The sequence below is a fragment of the Neolamprologus multifasciatus genome, chromosome 17, assembly GCF_963576455.1.
Source record: "Neolamprologus multifasciatus chromosome 17, fNeoMul1.2, whole genome shotgun sequence".
Classification (NCBI taxonomy): Eukaryota; Metazoa; Chordata; class Actinopteri; order Cichliformes; family Cichlidae; genus Neolamprologus; species Neolamprologus multifasciatus.
Window position 1 is genome coordinate 11090662 of NC_140455.1, and position 21010 is coordinate 11111671.

The 21010-nt window shown below is 37.0% G+C and overlaps 1 protein-coding gene across 2 annotated transcripts in view; it reads left to right on the plus strand.

Annotated features, from left to right (window-relative positions):
* brinp3a.1 (bone morphogenetic protein/retinoic acid inducible neural-specific 3a, tandem duplicate 1) overlaps window positions 1–21010 on the plus strand; it is a 74903-nt gene that overhangs the window by 21832 nt on the left and 32061 nt on the right. For both annotated transcript variants that reach the window (XM_085137455.1, XM_085137456.1), the window contains 2 exons: window positions 2853–3043; window positions 4609–4793. In XM_085137455.1, the coding sequence (XP_084993581.1) occupies window positions 2853–3043; window positions 4609–4793 (376 nt within the window). The remainder of the gene's footprint in view (window positions 1–2852; window positions 3044–4608; window positions 4794–21010) is intronic.

A 21010-nucleotide genomic window follows, 5' to 3' on the forward strand; every position in this document is an offset into this window, starting at 1 on the left:
CAGCGGGTCAGTATTATCATTTATTATTAGCTATTTGTCATTCTGTCAGTATCCACATTTATAAAGGCAGATAAGGAAGAGATGGGAGAAACACCCTTCAACCTTCAACCATGTGAGTGGTGCATAGTTTACCAAGGGGCACGCTACAACTTTCCTGTTGGCAACACACGTACTGGCAAGCTACAAAGACGACAATCAGCTAATCCCAGCAGAGCTGAGTAAAAAAAATAACTAGACTGACCATATGTCAGGGAGATATGTTTATGTTTTATGTGCCTGAAAGAAGAAAACGATAAAGATACAGGAATATTGTTTTTTTAATACCGGAGTTTTCAGGAATATTCAAATCTCAAATTCAACTTTTATTTGCCACATACACAATCATACAGAGTACAACATGCAGTGAAATGCTTAATGCTGCGCAATTTCTGACCAGATACAAGTATAAAATTAAAGTTAAAAATCAAAATTAAAAAGGTGTGAAAATCAAGAGTGTGCAGATCAGTGAACATGTATAATATCAAAGTACAATATTTTGTTATTAAGTGCATGTACAGTTTTGTGAATATTGGATCTAATCAACACACAAACCAGGGCATGGACACATTTGTGAAAATGACAGTTAGGCAAACAGATAAAGTCGATTTTGTAACAAAAAAAGACTACAGTAGATGACCTACATCTCAACATTGGCTTTAATATTGTGGGCAATAAAGAAGGCTTCTGCATCTCAGAATAGAAGTAAAACAATATGAAGTTACGTCACCACTGGTAGACTGCATTTATTTGTTTGTTTATTCATATACTTATCTGTTCATTTACTAATTAAAAATCTTCTGGAGTTTATAAGTGTTTGTTTAATGACAGTGGTATATTAGTCTTGTGACCGACAGCATTTAGGTTTTTGGATATTGTCATATTGATAAAGACTTAAAATGCAATATAGTATGCAATTATGATCCCCACTTAATTGAAGGTAAGCATGGAAACTGGTGGGCACCTTTTCAGTGGTTAAGGTTTTGTGGAAATTGTCATTTAAAATGATATATAACGCGAAAGAACTGACATGAGGTGCTGCTGTGTTAGAGCATCTTGCAGAGTGAACCATTACACGATCAATTTAAAAAAGGGATAATGCTGGACACAATTAAATACTGTAGAGATGTTTTTTCAGTATTCTCTGCTGAGTAACAGCAACAAATGAAAATAAATAGTTATCTTTTCAAGGTTCAAGGTTCTTTATTTGTCACATGCATAGTTATACAAGTATAACACACAGTGAAATGTAGCCGTCTCATAATTCTGGTATTTCTGGTAATATTTGTTGATGATTTAAATCTTAGATGATCTGTCTGGGTTTCATGTAATATATATCTATACATACATATATATAGGTGTAAAAGTTGACCAGGCTCTGCAGTGAATTTAAACGTTTGAATTTAAAATGAAAACAAAAACAAAATGCTCAATTTTTTGAACCGATGGTGTGTAATGACAGAAAACTTGTCTGAAGCCTGGACTTTTGCCTCGCAAAGCCTATGCTGACTTACTTCTTGAAACTTTGGACATTATGAGTAATAACAATTGTAACAGTTTATGCGTAAAAGAAGGACAAGCAATAAAGGTTTATTGTTTTAAAATTATTTCCCAGAACCTGATGATTTACTTTAATCAACTCCTTGCAAGCAATAAACATATCCCTAAACACATGTTTTGGAAAAAGGTAAAAAAAAGACCTATCTGAAAACATTTAGATAGTTTTTGATGTATTCCAGTGAGAACATTTAATGTTTTTGTTCCCTGATTGCTAACACTTTGGAGATATATTCAATAAAACAATATATTCATATTCTGATTGCCTACGATTAAAGGAAGGGTTTAGGTTGGGGTTGTTGCAAATGGAGAAATCAGATCTCAGAGGGTTAAAGTTCATTTGGTTTTGTAATACATCTTTGAGAAGACATGTTATGCTTGTGTTGCAGCCATTCTTTGATATAACAGGTTATATTTTAGCCTATCGCCTCGAGCAATTTCCCAAAAGCCAAGTCAACTACCCAATATGACTGAAAGGTCTTAGATTTCTCCCCTGCTAGTTTGCGGGAAGAACCTTATTTATTACCAGCTGTATTTGAATAGCACTAATCTATGCATCAAGCCGCAGCACTCAGTCTGCACTTGGTAGATAAAGGCAGCTGGCATACTCCAAGGCGAGGCTGAATATCAATCGGCTACAGATGAAGCCTGTTCTCTCCAAAAGAGGTCCTAAAAGCAGCAAGACTCCACGCATGATTACAGACTGTCCAGCCACAGCTCCTCAAACAGTGAGTGGAGATGTGAAAAGATTGCTCTATTATTTAAAATTGGTGGAAAAACACAATATTTTTTACACCGTGGTGCAAAGCAATTCTGTGAGCTGGAGGTAGGAACAGCATGAGGTCATTCATCTTTTAAAGAGTGGCACACATGATTCACTTAGAGGTTATGCATACATCACATTTTATGCCCAGCAAGGAACAGTTCTGAATATGGGCCTCATTGTGAGGGGTAAGCTGTGTCCTGCCTGCTTTAAAACGGCAAGGGAGCCTATTTTCATTTCTTTGCAACTACTGTTCAGATCAATGTGGTGGATTCAGTCTTTGCATTGTGTGTCTAGAGGAAATGTCCCAAAACAGCCAAAACATAGATTCTTCTCACATATTGAAGGCAAAGGAAAGACTAATCAAGACCTTATTATGGAGGAGTCCATATAACATTTGGCTTCAGCTGGACTGTTTTCAAGCGAGCTTGAATGCAACATTCATGCTGTTGTTTTCCTTTGCTTACAGCGAGCATGTGTTTGTGTGAAATTGCAGGGAGTTTGGCCGATGGAAGGTGAACAGCTTGGCCCTGGAGAGACAAGAGAACAATGGCTTTTCCTTGCCTCTGGACCCCGAGTTCCTCCAGACCATTAGGCAGCTGGGCAGGAGGCCCAGTCTTAGCGCCATCACAGACAACATTATCAGGAAATACGGGACCCACTTCCTGCTCTCTGCTACACTGGGAGGTAAATAAAGAACACAGCTTGTGGTTATCTTTGCTTTTACTGACTTGTCTTAACACGTGAATAACAAGGTGATGTTTTAGGAAGCCAGATGAACACAGCCTTTTTTACACAACAAGAAATTTTAACCCTCTGATGTCGAAGTCATCATAGGTGTCAACCGTAACTCTGTCCCTACCCTAACACTAATCTTAGCCCAGTCACCACTGGTGACGACTTGGACCACAGAGGGTTAAAGAAACTTTTTCAGGATCTTTACAAGTATTTCAGCTTGAAACCCAGAGTGAATTTGACTGAGTGGGGAAAAAAAGCCTCATGTTTTGCTTGTCTGTTGAGACTTTGGAGCGTTTTCAGTTCCCTTTCATCTTTAAAATTCTCTTCTCTACTTCAAAACCCAAATAAAAAATGCTAAAGGGACTTTCATTTTTTTTAATTTAGTTTCACAGTTTTATTGCTGTAACTTGTGTTCCAACTACTATTCTATTAAAAAGAACCAAGTACATATGCAGGCACAGTGTCTCTGTCTGCCTATTCTTGTTGCTTTTGACTTTAGTCTATCAAATAAGTAAATTGCCATCAAGGGTAATCTTCAGAATAAGAGTAAACTTCTAGCAGCAGGGAGTCTGTCAGTTAAACATGTTTAATGCTCAAAAGCTTTTTGTTTTGCACTCGTTCAACTACTCTAAATATTTAAGTTCATTTTGGCCAAGAATGTGGAATCATTTGTAATCATTTTTTAAACGCAGATTTTCTGACTCAACATGTAAAATCTGTCTTTGAAACTGTCAGTAGATCATCTGTTTCCATAACAATAGATCTAAGTTAGCCTGAGTGCTGTAATGTGCAGCAAAGCCCCCAGCTATCTGGTGTTCAATCACCTCCCAGCTGCTCTGTTTGGCTCTTTTCATCTTTTGTCTCTTGTGCATAAACTCTGAATACCAACAGTACTCAAATAGATCGGAGAGACAATCTTGCACATTATTGGCTGCAAACAAAAGGAAAGAAAATACAGCTGCACGCCAAAGATAACGCGCAGCATTACCTTTAGCCTGTGCTAGTAGTGCTCTGTAAAAATATTGTAATATATAAAGTTATGCTGGCTAACAAAAAGTATTGTGATTTCCAACCTCTGTACAAAAAAAATTTGCAATGCTGATTTTTGAACTTCACGTCCTTCAGTGCCTATGTCCAGTTTTTATTGCATCACAGTCTTCTTAATTTTCCCTGTTTGTTTGTTTCCTGGCACATTCCCACCACCTTTAGATCAGCGCAATGGTGAGGAATTTTTCTAGCAGGATCAATTGGGCACCTGTGCTTACGGGGTTATTGTATGGAAAACTTATGTAGCTTTTATCTGAAAAAATAATAAATAATAAGACTTCTACAAATCTCAATTTGTGCAATACAGCAATAGAGTCATCACTAAATTAGGATGTAGTAACAAGGGCTGTTTGTTCTCTTAGCAGGTTTCCATCTTTATGAGTTTAATGTAAAGAGTATGATGATGTTCGCACGGAGGAGTCATAAATAATCAATCTGTATGTGTCACTGCGTCTGCATTTTTGCAGGGGAAGAGTCATTAATGATATTTGTGGACAAGCGAAAGTTGAGTCGAACATCAGAAGCGAGTGAATCAAATGGCACAGCTATGACGCTGGAAGCTCTGCACCAGCTGGCCGCCTCCTACTTCATTGACAGGGAGAGCACCCTGCACAAGCTGCACCACATCCAGATCGCCTCCACCGCCATCAAGGTAAAGTCAGCTTCTCTTTGGGCTTCAGTCACACATAATAACGGAATCACATTATTTGCCAATCGTTTAAATGGCTCCCATTGTTATAGCATTCCATCTATGAACGCAGCCATTTCATTGAGTTATTGTTCCAATTTGCTTGGATGTTGCTTCACTGGATAACCATAATTATTGTATTTTTCAAAACATAGCAAAGTGGTCTTGATTAGCCCCCTCACTAAAGAATTAATTCAATCACAGCCAGTATGGTGTATTTCAGTCGTAACCATACAATCAGCAGATTTGGCTCATTTTAACAAGTGGAGCTTGTGTCAACAATCAGTGATTGCTTTTGCTTTTTTTTATTGTTTTGTTTTATTCACCAAATTTATTTAGTATGCACACATTCAACAACTATATTTGTACCTGCATATTAAGAGCCCATTGATATGTTTTCCACTGGTTGAATAGTACACAAATTGATAAGAGGTCATCGTGGGATTGTTACCTTTTTACATTTATTCATTCAGGTGAACTATAAAGGGAGTCCAACTACCCCATTAAATGCTGTATATGTTTTCTTTAATAATACACATTATTACAAAAAGGTTTTTATTTCCAAACGTTACTTTCCTATTAAAAGATAGCGTCACTGATGTGGCTGTGTGTGTACTCATGATGTTGCATAATTATTCTTGCTCTCCCTTTAGAGAGTAGCTATTGGACTAAATCAAGAAAAGCCCATCCAGTGGTCAGTACTTGCCAAGTCCTAACCACTTACTGCCACTTACTTTATGCAGTTTACAGCCTGTGAAAGGACCTTGATGAGCAACTGTGCACTGCTTCAAATGCAAAATAGAAATATTAAAATATTTTGAAGCCCTTAGTTGAGGGGATTAGAACTACGTAAGGACAGGGAACCTCCGTGTTAAATGACAGCTATTTTTCTTACCATTTTTAATTAATGAACCATTAGGACTAAATGCACTTAAGACCTTACCTAATGTTCTAGCCAAAAATCCACCGGCAGCCATTAGTGAGGCAACCTCTTTATTGCTTAATAGTTTTACTTACAAAACTGTTGGGCAAAATGTGTATTATAACAGTGGTTGTCAAGCTTTCATTTTATTTTATGGAATTCATTTTATAATTATTATTTTTTATACTAAGATAAGCTTCCTCAGGGCTTATAAGTATAATTACTATATATAAGCCATAATAGAAGTGCGCTATTATGTCAGGTTGAGTGTATTTAATATATTTATTTTTCTTCTTCACTATAGAAGGCACAATTGTACCAGAATATTTTAGATACGGTTTTTTTTCCATTTACCTTTTTTTCCTTAAAGTGTTCATTTTGTGTGATTGTAAGCCAAGCACAAATTATATTGGCTTACCACCATTGTCAAATAATTAAAGAATAATCTTTCATTCTTATAAATGATTTTATTTTTTATTTAGTAACGTAGGAGACTATTCCTACAACCCTGTATCACACCAATGATAATACATGTTAAATCTTGAATGGCTTGTAAAAATGTAAAAGAAAAGAAAAACAACTACCGGTACCTGGGGCTGAAAATGAAGCCACTATAAAGATCCCAATACTGTAATTCCTTAAATAATCACTTTAGGCTACTTTCAAAAGTGAGTCAATCCCCGTGGAGTCCATATTAAAATGGCTTTACAAGAGGAAAAAAAATGTTTACAGTCTGTTAAAGTTTATAGCCCTAATTTGAGATCCTGTCTTCCTTCTCTCACCCCAGCCGGTCGCAGTAGATGGCTGCCCCTCCCTGAGCCTGGTTCTGCTGGAGGTTTCTTCCTGTTAAAAGGGAGTTTTTCCTTCTCACTGTCACCAAAGCTCATAGTGGGTCATATGATTGTTCGGTTTTTCTCTGTATGTATTATTGTAGGGTCTACCTTACAATATAAAGCGCCTTGAGGCAACTGTTGTTGTGATTTGGCACTATATAAATAAAATTGAATTGAATTGAAAAATTGGTATAATAAATGGTAGTTTGCCTCATACTTATAATGGTAGCTAATTACTGACGCATGTAGCTGTAGCTTCTGGATATCGGCATTTTTAATACTCAAGTTTTGGTCTTCAAACTTCTACTATTTTCATATGTTACTTATTATCACTAATTAGCAATTAAGTCTGTAATACACCCATACGCATTTATAGGCAACTTGTTTACTAAGCTAGGTGGTGCTAGCTGATAACTCAGCACTCCATCTTCTCATCCAAACATGTTATATTGGGCTCCACAAAGCCAATGTGGCATCTGTAGCACTGAATGTTGTGTTATGTGATTACATCTTTTATATATAGTCTATGGTATTTAAAAATTTGCTTGTAGAAAAAAATAACTCTGAAACGTCAAATACAATATTTATTTTATTAAAAGAAACTATAATGTTTGAAAACTGATAAGCTGAATATTCTTCTTAATATTATTTAGCTGAGAAATTAGAAAAAAATACCAGTTTCCTTGCAAGTATTGCATTGTTGTGTTGGCTTTGATGTGACATTTGAGTAAACATGCACATTCAATGAGCAGCCAAGAGAAGACATGAAGCGAGCAATACTGTTTACTTCCCTTCTCACTTTAATGTGTGTATTCACAAGCTTACATATGAGGCGGCATTCTGAGCATATCTAGATAGCCTTATGTAGGCTTATCACCCTGCATCTTTTACAGCTTAATACCTCCAGGGTGTGTTCATATATCACTCTGTCAGTTGTCAAGCAGAATGAATTGAATAGGCTGGGTTTGTCCTTCACTTAAAATTCTCTATGTTTTCAGAGGAATCTGTTACTTCACGTGGCTTTAATGTGTTTACGCCTACCTTTGGTAAACCACAGATTAACATCTAAGAATGTGGGTAACAATAACAATGTATAAAAACACCAGTCTGAGACATGGTCAGCTTCTTCAGTCTGTTTGTCATGTGATTACACCTGCTTCTGCAGTGATAGTTTTGAGATTGGATCTGCTAAAAAACAGAGATACCTGACCTGACTAACAAATCAATGTTTTTCACTTATAGATCTTTGATGTTTTCCTGCAGTGCCACTGACTAAGAAACAAGCTTTATGTGAGAGCATGTCTTGAATGTTTTGAAGATGTGTTGTGCTGAAAATGAGGAGGCAATGTAAAATTACCTGATATTATTTAAAATGAGATCACATTGGATAACAGAGCACATATAAGGAACGACGCCAAATTGAGAATTAGTACACAGTAAAATATGTGAATCAAAATAAATAGTAAAAACTATTGCAAGGTAACTTTACAAAATGATATTCATCAGTAAATGGATCTGATTGTGGAGTCATAAAATATAAGAGCGCATTACAAACCTACTGAAAAAGTACCAGTTTTACAAAAACATGTGGAAATGTAGTTGTTATAAAAATTCTGTTTAATTTAAGAATACATACAAGCCTGATGTGCAACCCAGTATCACGACAAAACACGTAAAAGACACACCTGTTCACCATATCTATGTCACACTTCACTCCTCCAAAGCGTGAAAAGACACATGCAGAAGCTGCAGTAACAGCAGAAAAGCATTTAAACAGACATTATTAACACATTTACATATATATATATATATATATATATATATATATATATACACACACACACATATTAGCCGCCTAGCTTAATCATTTCTGACGATTAAGGGCTGAATGTGAAATGACTGAAATGTATCCTATAGGTTTTTTGTTCGCTTGCCTTTAACTATTTTATGGTAATGCAGCTTCTGCATGTGTGTCCATTACACATTTTGGCACAATATCAGGTTCTGATGTGTCCAAATTGGTGTCTTTGTAACTACTGTCTAAGACCGAAGTGAGAGCTGGTGTCCTGCAGGTTTCGGATGTGTCTTTGAATCAACACAGCTGATTTAAATGGCTAAATAACTTCAACATGTCTTGAAGTTCTCCAGAGGCCTGGTAATGAACCAATCGTTTGATTCAGGTGTGTTGTCCCAGGGTGAGATCTAAAACCTGCAGGACACCAGCACTTGAGGCCTGGAGTTCCCCAACCCTACACACTGAAGGTTCCAGAGTTAGTACTAGCATATTTGTTTGGTAATTAATAATAAATTTCATAATCTTAGAAAGTGTTACTCTATCTGTGGTCGTTTGCCTTCATAAGAGCTTTTTAGATACTAACGTCCTCTGACCACAACTTTATTGGCATTTACAGCATGGACACATGTTAGGGATCAGTAGGAAAAAAGATTTGCAGAATGTGCAGGTGGTAATTATGTGGTAATTTAACCATGTCCATGTCTCAATGGAAAGCACTGCCAGACCGCAACATATAAAAAATGATGTCACTTCACAGTATTTTGTATTAAACTGCCTTTTTTTTATAATTTATGAACCAATTGTGGTGGAATCTGAATCATTGCAGCCAACTTTTTTACCTACTGAAATAATCTATTATGATAAAGACAGCCCTTTTTGAAGAGGCCAAGCATCAACAATCCAAAATTACTAGTCAGGGTAAACAGGGCCTGTTCAAAGAAATAAGTAGTAATTATGTGTGCAAATTTTTTGTTTTTTTTTAACTGTAAACTCACAAAGTTACGAAGTCATCCACATACATTGCTAAATGAGGCAACAGTGTTTGTAGGAAAAACCAAACCTTATTATTAATCCTCTTATAAAAGGGATGTTAGGTGAAGTGGATAAGCATGTAGTTAGTGTGAATAAAAACCCTTGGTGGATGGGTGATTTTATAACTGTGACATGTCTGAAAAGACCACCATATACAAATGTTAATGGGTGTGCTGTGTCTTTACATTGAAAGTTATCACTGAGAGAGAAAGAAGCAACAGAAGTTGTTTTAGTTTGTTCTCTCAAACAGTTCACAGCCTCTGTGTGGGTGCAGCTGCTGTGAGAGAGAAAGAGAGAAAGAGAGAGCAGAAGCTACATCAGCTATAGATTTTTCAGTATGAAAGAAATAATTCTGGATGACAAAGTTGCTAATTAGCACGACAATGAGGTGAACGGAAGCGTAATGATCACTGCTGAGCGTGAGCAAGATGTATTGTGCCCCAGTTGAAATTGTTGAAATTTTTCATATTAAAGATCAAATTATTATCTAAATTCCTACAGTGAAAACTGAATACCATCCAAATCACAAATAAACAGCATCTATAAACTAATAATAAACAGGTTTGAGCAAACACGGGCAGGGCTCTGTTCACTTTGGAAAAATAAAATAAAATAGAACTTGACTGTCCGGTCTGTTTCCTTGTGTAGCTGCAGTAACAAAGAAAAAAAAAGGCCAAACTGCCTGCTTTTTTTCCTCAGATGCAGCCTATTCTTCATTGACTTGTCCTTAGTGATGCCCCACTACGCAGTCCATCAGAGATAAAACTGTACATTCTCTAAAGTGAATTGGCAAGAGGACGTTGAGCTGATTTGGCAGCCACCACTGAACCAAAGTGCTGCTAAAAACCCCTCTGATTGAGATGAATAGAGAAAAAGCCCTCTAGGGTACGTTTGTTTGTGAGGCATTTTCAGGTGACTGATGTAAAATATTCACAGCATCACCAGCCTTTAATTTCAAACATGGATTTTTACCTCACCCAAATGAAGACGAATGCCAAAACAAAGTTGCCTTTAAGAAGAGCATTGGTCCCCTGGTTTTAAGAGATAACATATTTAAATGGTGGAAACGCTTGGCCTGAAGGCCTATAGGACTGAGAGAAGCAGCTCTGGAAAATAATCAAAGACGGGAAAAATGAGATAGGAGTGCAAAAAAGAAAAAAAAATGGCTCTGCTGTTACATAGTGTGATGAATCAGCCCTTCCATTTCAGTAATTTCCTTTGAGAGCTGCCGTCATTTGTCAAACATTTTGTGGTACGAGTTAAGGTGTCATATGCGGGTGAGTAGAAGAGATGAGACGAGGACAGAAAAGCCTTATTTAGAAGGCCTTTTAGCCCAGGATCCAAGTACACAGGAAAAGTTGCAATAGTCATCCTACTTACCTTTTATTTGCTGCGCCAGCTCGTCCACATTGAAGATTCATTAAACTAAGCTTGTGAGGGGAATATCACTGACAGGAAGGAGAAGTGATAAGGATTGCTTGAGCCAATCTGCCGTGCCTGCCTTAGCTGTTCAGCCATTACACTCAGTTTGTTCAAGTTAAGGAACGCACAAATAAAGTTTGAGCATCTGAAGATTAGCAGATAACTGCTGCTGAGCAACAATTTCGGAGCACAGGGCTTCCAAAGTTTGAGGCTGTTTTGATGCGATGATAAAGAAAAAGTACTTTGTCATCGTGAGCATGGATGAATAATTCATTATGGACAGATTTTTTATTTATGGCCATTATTCAGAAAGGAAGATAAATGCTCTTCTTTTTGGCTCTTAACCATGTTTTTCACCAAATTTTAACATAAGTTCCCTTCCTTGATATGTTGGTAGACGAAGAAGGTGATTATGGCAAAGCTGAAATCTGACTTTAGATGTCAAGAGGAAGCTGGGAGAAGAGATCTCCCAGCTTCCTCTTTTTCATGTGCTGTAGGTTAACAGAGGTGATGTCCGATGAGCTAAAACAACACAGAGTCAAATTCGCTCCCTCGGCCCCTCTTCCACTACTCGCAGTAAAAAAGCATAGCTTAGTTTCCCTTAGTGAACATAAAAGCACATTCAGTATTAAATTGCACTTTCTGCTACCAGAGGTCCCCCTCTGTCCCCCCATGCCTTTTTTCCCATTCCAAAAGCCACACAATAATCACATTCTGATGCTATTTGCTTCCTCTTCCTCGTTTTTCTTGCTTATACTTTATAAGCTTATCCCCCCCTTTGGTTGACATTAGAGTGTAAGCCCGTGCAACAAAGTGGTCTTAAACATGCACGGAAATCCTCAAAGACTGAATAAACAGGCAGAAACGCATCTCAGATGCAAATGTGGATTTGCACATCCACTGCACCGTGGTGATTAAGGGAACAGCAATTCTTGAAGGTGCAGAGAATGAGGCAATTTTGAGATGAGCGATGAATTTTTTTTTAAACATGAAACATTAATGTCATCTTGTACTTTTTTTCTCCAGCAAGCAAAAAGTGCAGCCATTCAAAGTCCATTGTTGCTCAAACATCTGACAACACAAGCTCACTAAGTGACATTTTATGCTGTTTTGTGGAATTATTCATATGAGAGATTTGCAGCAGTGATGAATGTTCATCAGTAAAATGTTCCTAACTTGTATTATAATAATATTAAAGCCACGTTTTTAAATAATGAATATGCCTCAGAGCATCTGTATCAGTGGAACATGTTAAAGGGCTAAGTGATGTTTTGCCCTGCCAAGGCTTCACACTAGTAACACATAGGCTGTCATCCATTTAGTTGCCTTGCAAGACACTTCATAATCTGATTCAGAGAAGACATGTATCTTAACAGTCAACTTGTGGCGTAATTACCTTTTATCAAGCCTATTTTATTTAATTTGTTAGCTTCAGTTCATCTACAATTAAATCAGACAAAACTGTATCTCTAATGATTTCTTGTCAGTCAGTTGTCAGAAAGAAAATATTTCTCTGTATCAAGTGCATTCCAGTTAGGATCAACTGTTTTTTTAACAGAAAAAAAAAATATATATATATATATATATATATATATATATATATAAATATATAAAATTATAAAAAAAAATTAAGACGGACTTTGCAAAAGTCCGTCTTAATTTTTTTTTCCCCCATGTCCCCTGCGGGGCTCCGTATGTATGAACATATGGGTGGGTTAAAACTTATTTTTCCAGAAGTAATGTAAGTGCGTCAAATATCTACATGAGACTGTGAGTTTGTGTTTAAATCAATAAAGCGCTGCAAAAAAATACCTGGAGCTAAATATTTAATTCCACTCGAGGTGTTGCAAAAAAACAAAATGTAAATTTGTTCTACGCATTTGGTTTTCTATAACTGATTTTGAGCATATTTATTATTGGAAACTGCATCAGTTTAATATCTGTGATGGAGCATAATAGAAATAAGCATTGGTGCCCTTCAGTGTTCTGATTATTAGTATTTTAGTCCCAGGCTTTTATAGTCATTATTCTCAGTCAGTAAGTTGTCAGAGAGTGTGAAACACAGAGATAATATTGATGTCCACACATTTTAGATAATACTTTGAAAGTATCACACTAATCAAACAGCTTCCATTTGTCATGCTTGCTGGGTCAGCGTCACAAAAGGTGAAAAAGTTTATATTCATTTTATTGTGGTAACATTTTGAGTGCCTTTATTGATTATACTTTTATGTTGTTTTACGTTAACAAAAAAGAGAGCTGATTTTGAGGTTGGTCAGATTTGTTTGATTTTATGTGCTTCCTTTTGAATAATCTTATTGAATTTGCTCTGTTTTCTTCTTTTCTGTTATCATGTTTATCTGGTTGCAGCGAAACAGCTTCACTGCTGTTCTACCAAATAAAACAGATTTGAACTAGAGGGAGAAATTGAGGTGTCATTTACTCTGTATGTGCACAACCTTTTCAGTGGGAGACGTGAGATCCACCATCTATCTTCTTCCACTGTGAAAACTGAGGAAAACAAGCAGCTGTGCTGTGCTTAGTCCAGTTACGATGCCAAATCCTGGCTCTGGCTCTCACCTGCTCCAAAAGTCAAAATGGCTCACTTGTGTGTTGGGCCAGAGGGGAGCAATGTTAACTTTACAAGCAGCAGTGTTTCCCCTGAACGAATGTGTGTGGCAGCAGCAGACCTACATATTTTACAGACAAGAGTGTAAGAAGAAGCTGAGGAGGATGCCTTCAGGGGTCACTGGGGAATGCCTGCTTTGCTTGACTATAGAGACAAATTAAAGGAAAAAAGCAAACAAACAAGTGAGGTACCACAACAAATGTGTGGGTAAAAAAGCTCACTGAATGATAAAAATAAAATGAGTTAAAAACAGCATTTCAGATCTCAGTTTTGTTAAATGCCTGTTGGAGATTTTAGAGACTCTAAATATGAGATTATCTTTGGAAAAAGAGGTATTCATTCTTTTAGTAGACTTCCAGAGCACTCAATTTTTCTCAGTCGCTCACCCAGCTAGGTTTCAGCATTAAACTAGAGTCTATTACATGACCAACTTAGAAAGACAGACAACCATTCATGCTCAATCAACACCTAAAGCTAAATTAGAAGCCAAAATTAACCCAACATATACCCAACTGGACTGTGGGTGGAAATAAGAGCACCTCTGCATAGATGCAGCTTATAGTAGCCACATAGCACTGTACTAGTAACACTTCTTTTAGAACCTCTTTAGTCAAAGTAGGATTGTTATTGCATCTCTACTAATTCATATTTGCCAGAATGTTTCTGTTCTCACACCTGCCAGTCACTTGTATAGCCTATGATTGGAGAACACAACCCTGCTCTCCCATGTCAAAGAACATGAAATATTTTTTTTTTTAAAGCCAGTAAAGTCAAGGGGAGAAAGAAACAAAAATGAATGGTGGAAACTTAGACTGGAAGAGGGTTGCAGAGTGGTGTGTAGCAACAAGACTGTCTGCTGGCTAAAGTATATTAAGTAGCCCACTTATATTTGCTTGTAGGTTAACTCAAAAGGAAATAGGCAGAGCAATCTTGATGTTGGCATGGAGATGTGTCAGGATCACTGGCAGAGTTTTAGCTTAAGGTCAGTTAATTGTTCATGGTAAATTATGCTGAGGTTATCGTCATGGTATTCCTAACTTTTAAACCCCTTTTTGTAGATTCGTATTCAGCAAAAACTGGACCATTGTTTTTCACCAACCAGCTCAAAAAAGGTTGATAGTTCATGAACTATGTGCAAAGCGGTAAAGAGGAATGTAATGTGGGAGGGAGACAGTAAATATTCAGTAATAACATCTTAATGGATCATTTTAACAGGATTTATCTATTAATTCTAGAGTGGAATATTTTCATGTGCCATATTTGCTTTAACCATAGGTTGATTATTTTAGCCATTATATTTTTTCAGGTTTTATTGTAGAGGGCATTTTTGTGTGTGTGTGTGTGTGTTTTGTTTTGTTTTTAAATTTTCATGCTCATTATATTTGTATTGTTTATTGTTGACACCCAGAGAATACAAAAGGCTTTCATTTCAGTTGTCAAATCTTTATCGGAAATCTATGGGATTTTGTTACAATGATCGTGTTATGGTGTTGCTTTTTTCAGCAAAATTTAGATCTTGATCTTTTAAAAATTGTGATTAAAATATACTTGTCTTATGAACCAATATTTTTTCAAATATGGTTTTAGGTTTAGTGAATTCTAAATGAGCACTAGGCTTGTAATACATTAATCAAAAGGTAAGCCTTGAGGGCATAGTGTAATGTGTCACGTCCACAGCATGTATGAGCGTCACAAAGTGCTTATTCTACAAAACCCTTTAAGCGCAATTAAATGTTCCATTAAATGCAGCTGTTAGTTATTCAAACATAGTCAGCACAGTTATCTTGTATACAATTATGGTGCATTAATAATTCCCCCACCAACGGATCCGTGGATTTACTGATCACAGTTAAAAAAAAAAAAGTCTTCACTCCTTTAGCAAAAAAACATTTTTTTCATTTTTGGGTTGCTTTCTAATAGGGAAGGCTGACTGTGCACACATGCTCTGCTCCACTGGGTTCCTTTTGCAGATGGCCTCATTGCTATGCATAGAAAAGGCATCTTTAGATTTGCATTTGGTCAATTTTCCACTTTAAGTTGGACATCTGTCTGTGTTAGAAATTAATTTGTATGTCACTATATATGCTGCTTGGATTTTAATTAATAGCATTAAGGCATCCATAACAAAAAGAAGAATGGAAGTCCACCTCTCTCCAATGCTTTACTGCTGTCTCCCTGTCCTGGAGAATGAAAATTATGATTTTTTTAATAAGCAATAGACTATATTTTTTGTAAATTGAAAAATACTTCCTCAGTAAGGTTTTTATTTTATGGGGTATTGATACAATGTGTGCATGCATACAGCAGATACAGAGCTCCCAGCCATTATTCCTCTGCACGTCTCTTTGCACTCTGTGTTATTCATTGACCTTGTAGTTGTCAAAAGCAGATGTCAAAAGAGACAACTTTTCTGCCCACAGCGGCAAAAGTCTTCCTTTTCCTCCTGGCTGGATACCACAGTTGCCGTCATTAATCTGGCAAGGAGATGGAGTTACTTTTATTGGACTCTTGGGAAATTATTAAAAGAAGACGGCGTCATGGTTTTTGGCAATAATTCACGAGTGACAGCGACAGAGATGGATTTCCCTTCAGGTTGTCAGCTTATCTTTGGTGCCTGTGGATCCTGCATGCATATACACATGTGCTAAATCAAGCTTTTGTCAACAATGATTGAGCTGAGATTGCTCACAAACTATATAAGCTCAAAAGGACAGGAGAAATGGGTGACTGTTTTGTCAGCACACATCTGGTGTTCTGGAGGGACTTGGATATAGTTTGCATGTTTCAAGGCTCCTTGGAATAGTTTTTTTACACCCCTATCAAAAGTTGTTCTCTCGTTCCCCAACTTTTCTCACGCCCAAGTTTTAACACATCTTCTTCAGCAGATTTAACATTCACTCCATAAAAATGGGCTTTTCGAGAAAGAATCTGTTTAGAGTTCAGGCATGTCTTTATCACCACACAACCTAGTATTATGAATAACACTGCAAGCCGTTTTGTGGCTTTTTACTGCATATTTTTATAATGTTGTTATTTCACCTCCAAGAATGATGCCCTAACCCTGACGTAGAACCTAACCTTTCCATGTGTCATTTTACTGCCTTAAAGGACATACTAAAACCTTAAAAAGCACTGACATGTGCCTGAAGTGGTGTTCTATTTATGCAGAACTCCACATTGGATCACATCTTGTGTAAAAATCTCTGAACTGTAACACCTCAGTTTGTTCAGATTTTGTGCTTAATTTAGCTGGCTTGAGACATTTATTAAGTTGTGTACTTGACTCTTTTGAGTCAAATGTAAGGTTGTAGGTCATGTAAGTTTGCTTTCTCTGCATGCTGGCCTATGCCATTTTCTTGCTTTTTACACTGAATAGCAACAGCTTCTCCCTGTTTTCACCAATTTGTATTGCAATTTTCATTATAATGGACTGAGCACATAAGAAAAAAGCCTCTGAAAAGATTTACTTTCCAACTGTGGAGTGGTGCGTTACAGTGCAAATGATTAATTGAGTCAAAACCCATTTTTAAAAATAACCTTTTATTTCCAAAGGACAGAAAAGTTTTTAAGCCAAAATGTCAAGACAACCTTCTTCAAATGGACGGTGAGAAAGCCAGCAGTGACTACACTCGCTTTGGATGGTCACCCTGTTCAGTGCACAAAAAGGAATACTCTTAGTGTAATCACTCTGCCACACATTCTTGCACTCAGTCGCTGTATTTTAAAACCAATTTCTCTTCAACGCACCTTAATGCATCAATTTATGATTAACAGCAAGGAATGGCCTAATGGTGCTAGAAAATTGAAGCAGTCGCTGTAAAAATTGTTTGCTTTTTGTCTTGCTCTCTTTTTTTTTATGATATTCAGTGAAGCATTCATTAAATTACAACATTTTAATTTAGAGTGACAAAGAAATGGAGAATTTGTTGTAAAGTAGAGAATAAGCAGAGAGTTTTAATAGATCACCCAACCGGTAATAGAAATAAACACATTCAGCTCGAGTGGAGCTGTGGATCAGTTATCTGCCTAAATGACTTCAAAAGCTTCATTTGTCCCAGAGAATCATTTCCTCCTGACACACAGGAGGAGATTAATGAAAAAACAGGGCAAAGACAGGTTCACTCGACTTGTTCATACAAGCAAGCAACAGATGCAGTGCAAGAAACATTATCTAATCTTCTACACTCTGTTAGATTTGTTGTCATTTATTTCTTGGTTCTAGTTTTCCTAAATGCTGCATTAGCATCGCACATTCATCAGTTTCACATCTGTTATAGAATCAGCTTTGCTTTTTCCTTTTTTTTCCCCCTATACCGCCGATTTGATGCGATAAGCAAAAAGCTCCGAGTACAAATAACAGGTGCCGTTTTCGTGAATTTACCAAGCAAACTGTAAGATCACTTGAGTTGGGTCTGCAGCTCAGACAAAAGGATGCGGTGATGATTACAACACATACTGTTTATTCAAACAAACAGGAGATTTCAGAAAATCAAGACGATGCTTACACACAGGACTCACTGTTTAACATTGTGTGAAAACCAGTAGTGACTGCATGCAGCACATTTGTCATGCACACATCTCTTCTCCAATAGACGCTCGATTTTTGAGGAAAAGCCTGCACATACTTGTCTATATGTTAGTGAATTTTCATAGTTTTTTTCCTTTCCTACTCCCACTTGCTTGAACCTTTTCTGTTGAGTCAATTAACCTGACTTGGAGCAGGTGTGTAAAACAAACTCCTCCAGCTGGTGCTTCCCACGCTCACAATTCATGAACATATCTTGTTTCCAGTGATGTTTGTCTGCCGTAGCTTTTTAATATTAACTTCCCTAGAATTTCTTGCACTAGCTTTTTGTAATCTTTATAACTGTGGGACATTGTCAGATATGCGAAAATAACATAACAGATTGTCAGATGTACAGAAGTAATAATTGCATAATGAAGCATGGCATGTGGGTAAGGCTGCCGTTTCCTCTATAAACGAGCTGGTAAATGACCTGCTGTCCGTGCCAAATCAACAACTTCTGCCAACTTGTTTGGCGTCTCGCTTCATGTCACTGAACTGTTTCCATGACTTATCTAAGAGTTCTCTCAGGGAAAGAGAAACTTGTGCAAACCGAGTCTGTTACTTCCCTCAAGCTGCAGTAATGTAATCTCCTCAAACTGTCAGTAGCCTGCTCGAGTTGTAATTTATTCTTTCATCAAGACTTTACACCTCCCACGCAGCCACATCAATTTCCTCTGGGTAAAGTTTTTCGTTGTGAAGCCTGCCCCACTCTCTTCTCTCAGTCACCAAATTGTCAGACTACCATCACAGCCAACTGCGCTTGTTTCGAGCGACTGAAAAATGGGGTGCTTGATTGGTCATGATTGAAGCAAACACACCCACTGCCAGAATTATAGTTATGTTTTCTGCGCCTCCACAGGTGGACTAAAAGTTGCCAAAAATAAGCTTGTTACACTGTGTTAATCTCACATTATACACCTATGACTGAGTATTGTCTTGTGTGTCACTGATTTTAAAAGAAACCTAAATAAGAATAACTAGTTTGATTAACGTTTCAGCGGTTTACGGTTTCCATGTTTCTGTTTCTTCTTTATGTTATCTCCCATATGGAAAAGATATATATAAATCTTATAAAGTTTTTATCTGTCTTGTATGAAACTTGTATGAAAAGCATACAAGAGTGAAAACACATATAAGATCCCTTGAAAAATTATATAATGAAACTTGTATGTTTTGTATACTTACTAAAAAAATATATGAAAGTAATGAGAAAGTGGCCACTTTCATGAGTAAATCATGTAAGCCTTATATGATTTATATATGATTTATTCAGGAAAGTGGCCACTTTCATGAGTAAGTCATATATGTTTTTTAGGGATGCACCGATACCGATACTGGTATCGGGTATCGGGGCCGATACTGTAAAATGTGTGTGTACTCATACTCGTAAAAGTTAACCGATACCATGAACCGATACTAACTTATTTCATTAATCAGAGGGTGGCTTGTCATTTCTGTTGTAGTTTTTTAGATTGGCCACTAGGGGGACATCCCGCGCTAGACAGGCACAGGGTTAGGCGAGTGAGACTGGCGGCTCCAGATAAAAAAGAGAAACTGGAGGCTGCTGTAGCTAGACTAAACAAAATGTCAGCAGTGTGGACCGGAACAGCCAACTTTAACTCAGGTTTTGGAAAAGCAATGAAAAATGTCAAGAGAAAATCCACAGGATGTTAAAATAACAGAGGCTCTGACTCATTTTATCGCTCTGGATGACCAGCCAATGCCGGTCGTGGAAAATCAGGGAGATAATGGTGCCAAAACTTTCTGAAGAGGTAAAGACAAGCAGTGTGTGCGCGATGTCAGTTCTTGGTTTAACGGCACAGTGGACTGATGATCCACGGGCAGATGAGGAGTTTGTTCGTCAATGCCGTATACTTAAGTTATTTTGTTTGTTTGTTTACAGTATGGACACTCTGCAATAATTTATTTTATTCTCAAACCTAATTTGTATTTATTTTATTCCAAACAGAAGTGTTTATTTATTATTCTGAAAGCTCGAGACAGTGCCAATAGTTCAGTGATATTTTGTTAAATTACAATGTGGAGACTCTGCAATAATTTAACAGAAGTGCTTATTTTTCACTTGAAATTCTTTTGTGGTCATTTTTATTAAGATTTTATTTTTTATTGGCAGAGAAATATTATATATATTATATATATATTAATATAAAGAGTAATATTACAACTAAGTAGCTGCCGCCATTGTTGGAATTTAACTTTTGTGAGACCTTGCAAAAGTTTTGCGAGATCCCGAGTTAGTTTTGCGAGATCTCGCAAAAGTTTTGCAAAAACCACCAGTCATGCCTTAAAAGAGCTGAGGACATGCTGCAGACAACTGCACTTTACAACATTTTTTTAAAATTGTTTGCCTGTTACATATCTTATTGTATAAAAAATTCTCTGTTGCTTATATTTATTTATTGTGTGTTTGTCTATGTTAAATACTGTTTGTTCTATGATGAGAGGTACACCACAGGATTTTATTATGTGACTACACCATGAATCATATATCTGGAAAGCTAAGGATCTTTTGTTTTTAGTGCTAATTAGCAACTGTTAGCATGCAAAAATGAAATGGTTGAACATTATACCTGGCGAGCGTGTTAGCACGAACATGCGAGGAAGCTGATTCACCTCAAAGTGCTCCTGTGTTCCTGCAGTCGCACAGAGCCTCTGGTGTGCTGCTTAGTTTCGTCAGAAATAGAACTGTTGTGAGGATTTATGGGATTACCAAATCATTCCTCCGACTGCATCTGATCTAATGTGTATTTGTATCCGTCATTTTGCAGTAAAACATTAACATGTAAAAATGAATCTGTCATCATCGAGTCTGAAAAATGGCTTCACTGTTTACCGCGATGAGTATGCTGCCAATCCTCTCATCATATTTCAACCTACGTAGTCTTGGAACAATATTGCATGCCTCCTGTAAAAGTTTGAACCAAGCAATTACACAAACCCTCAGGTGTATAATTGAAGAT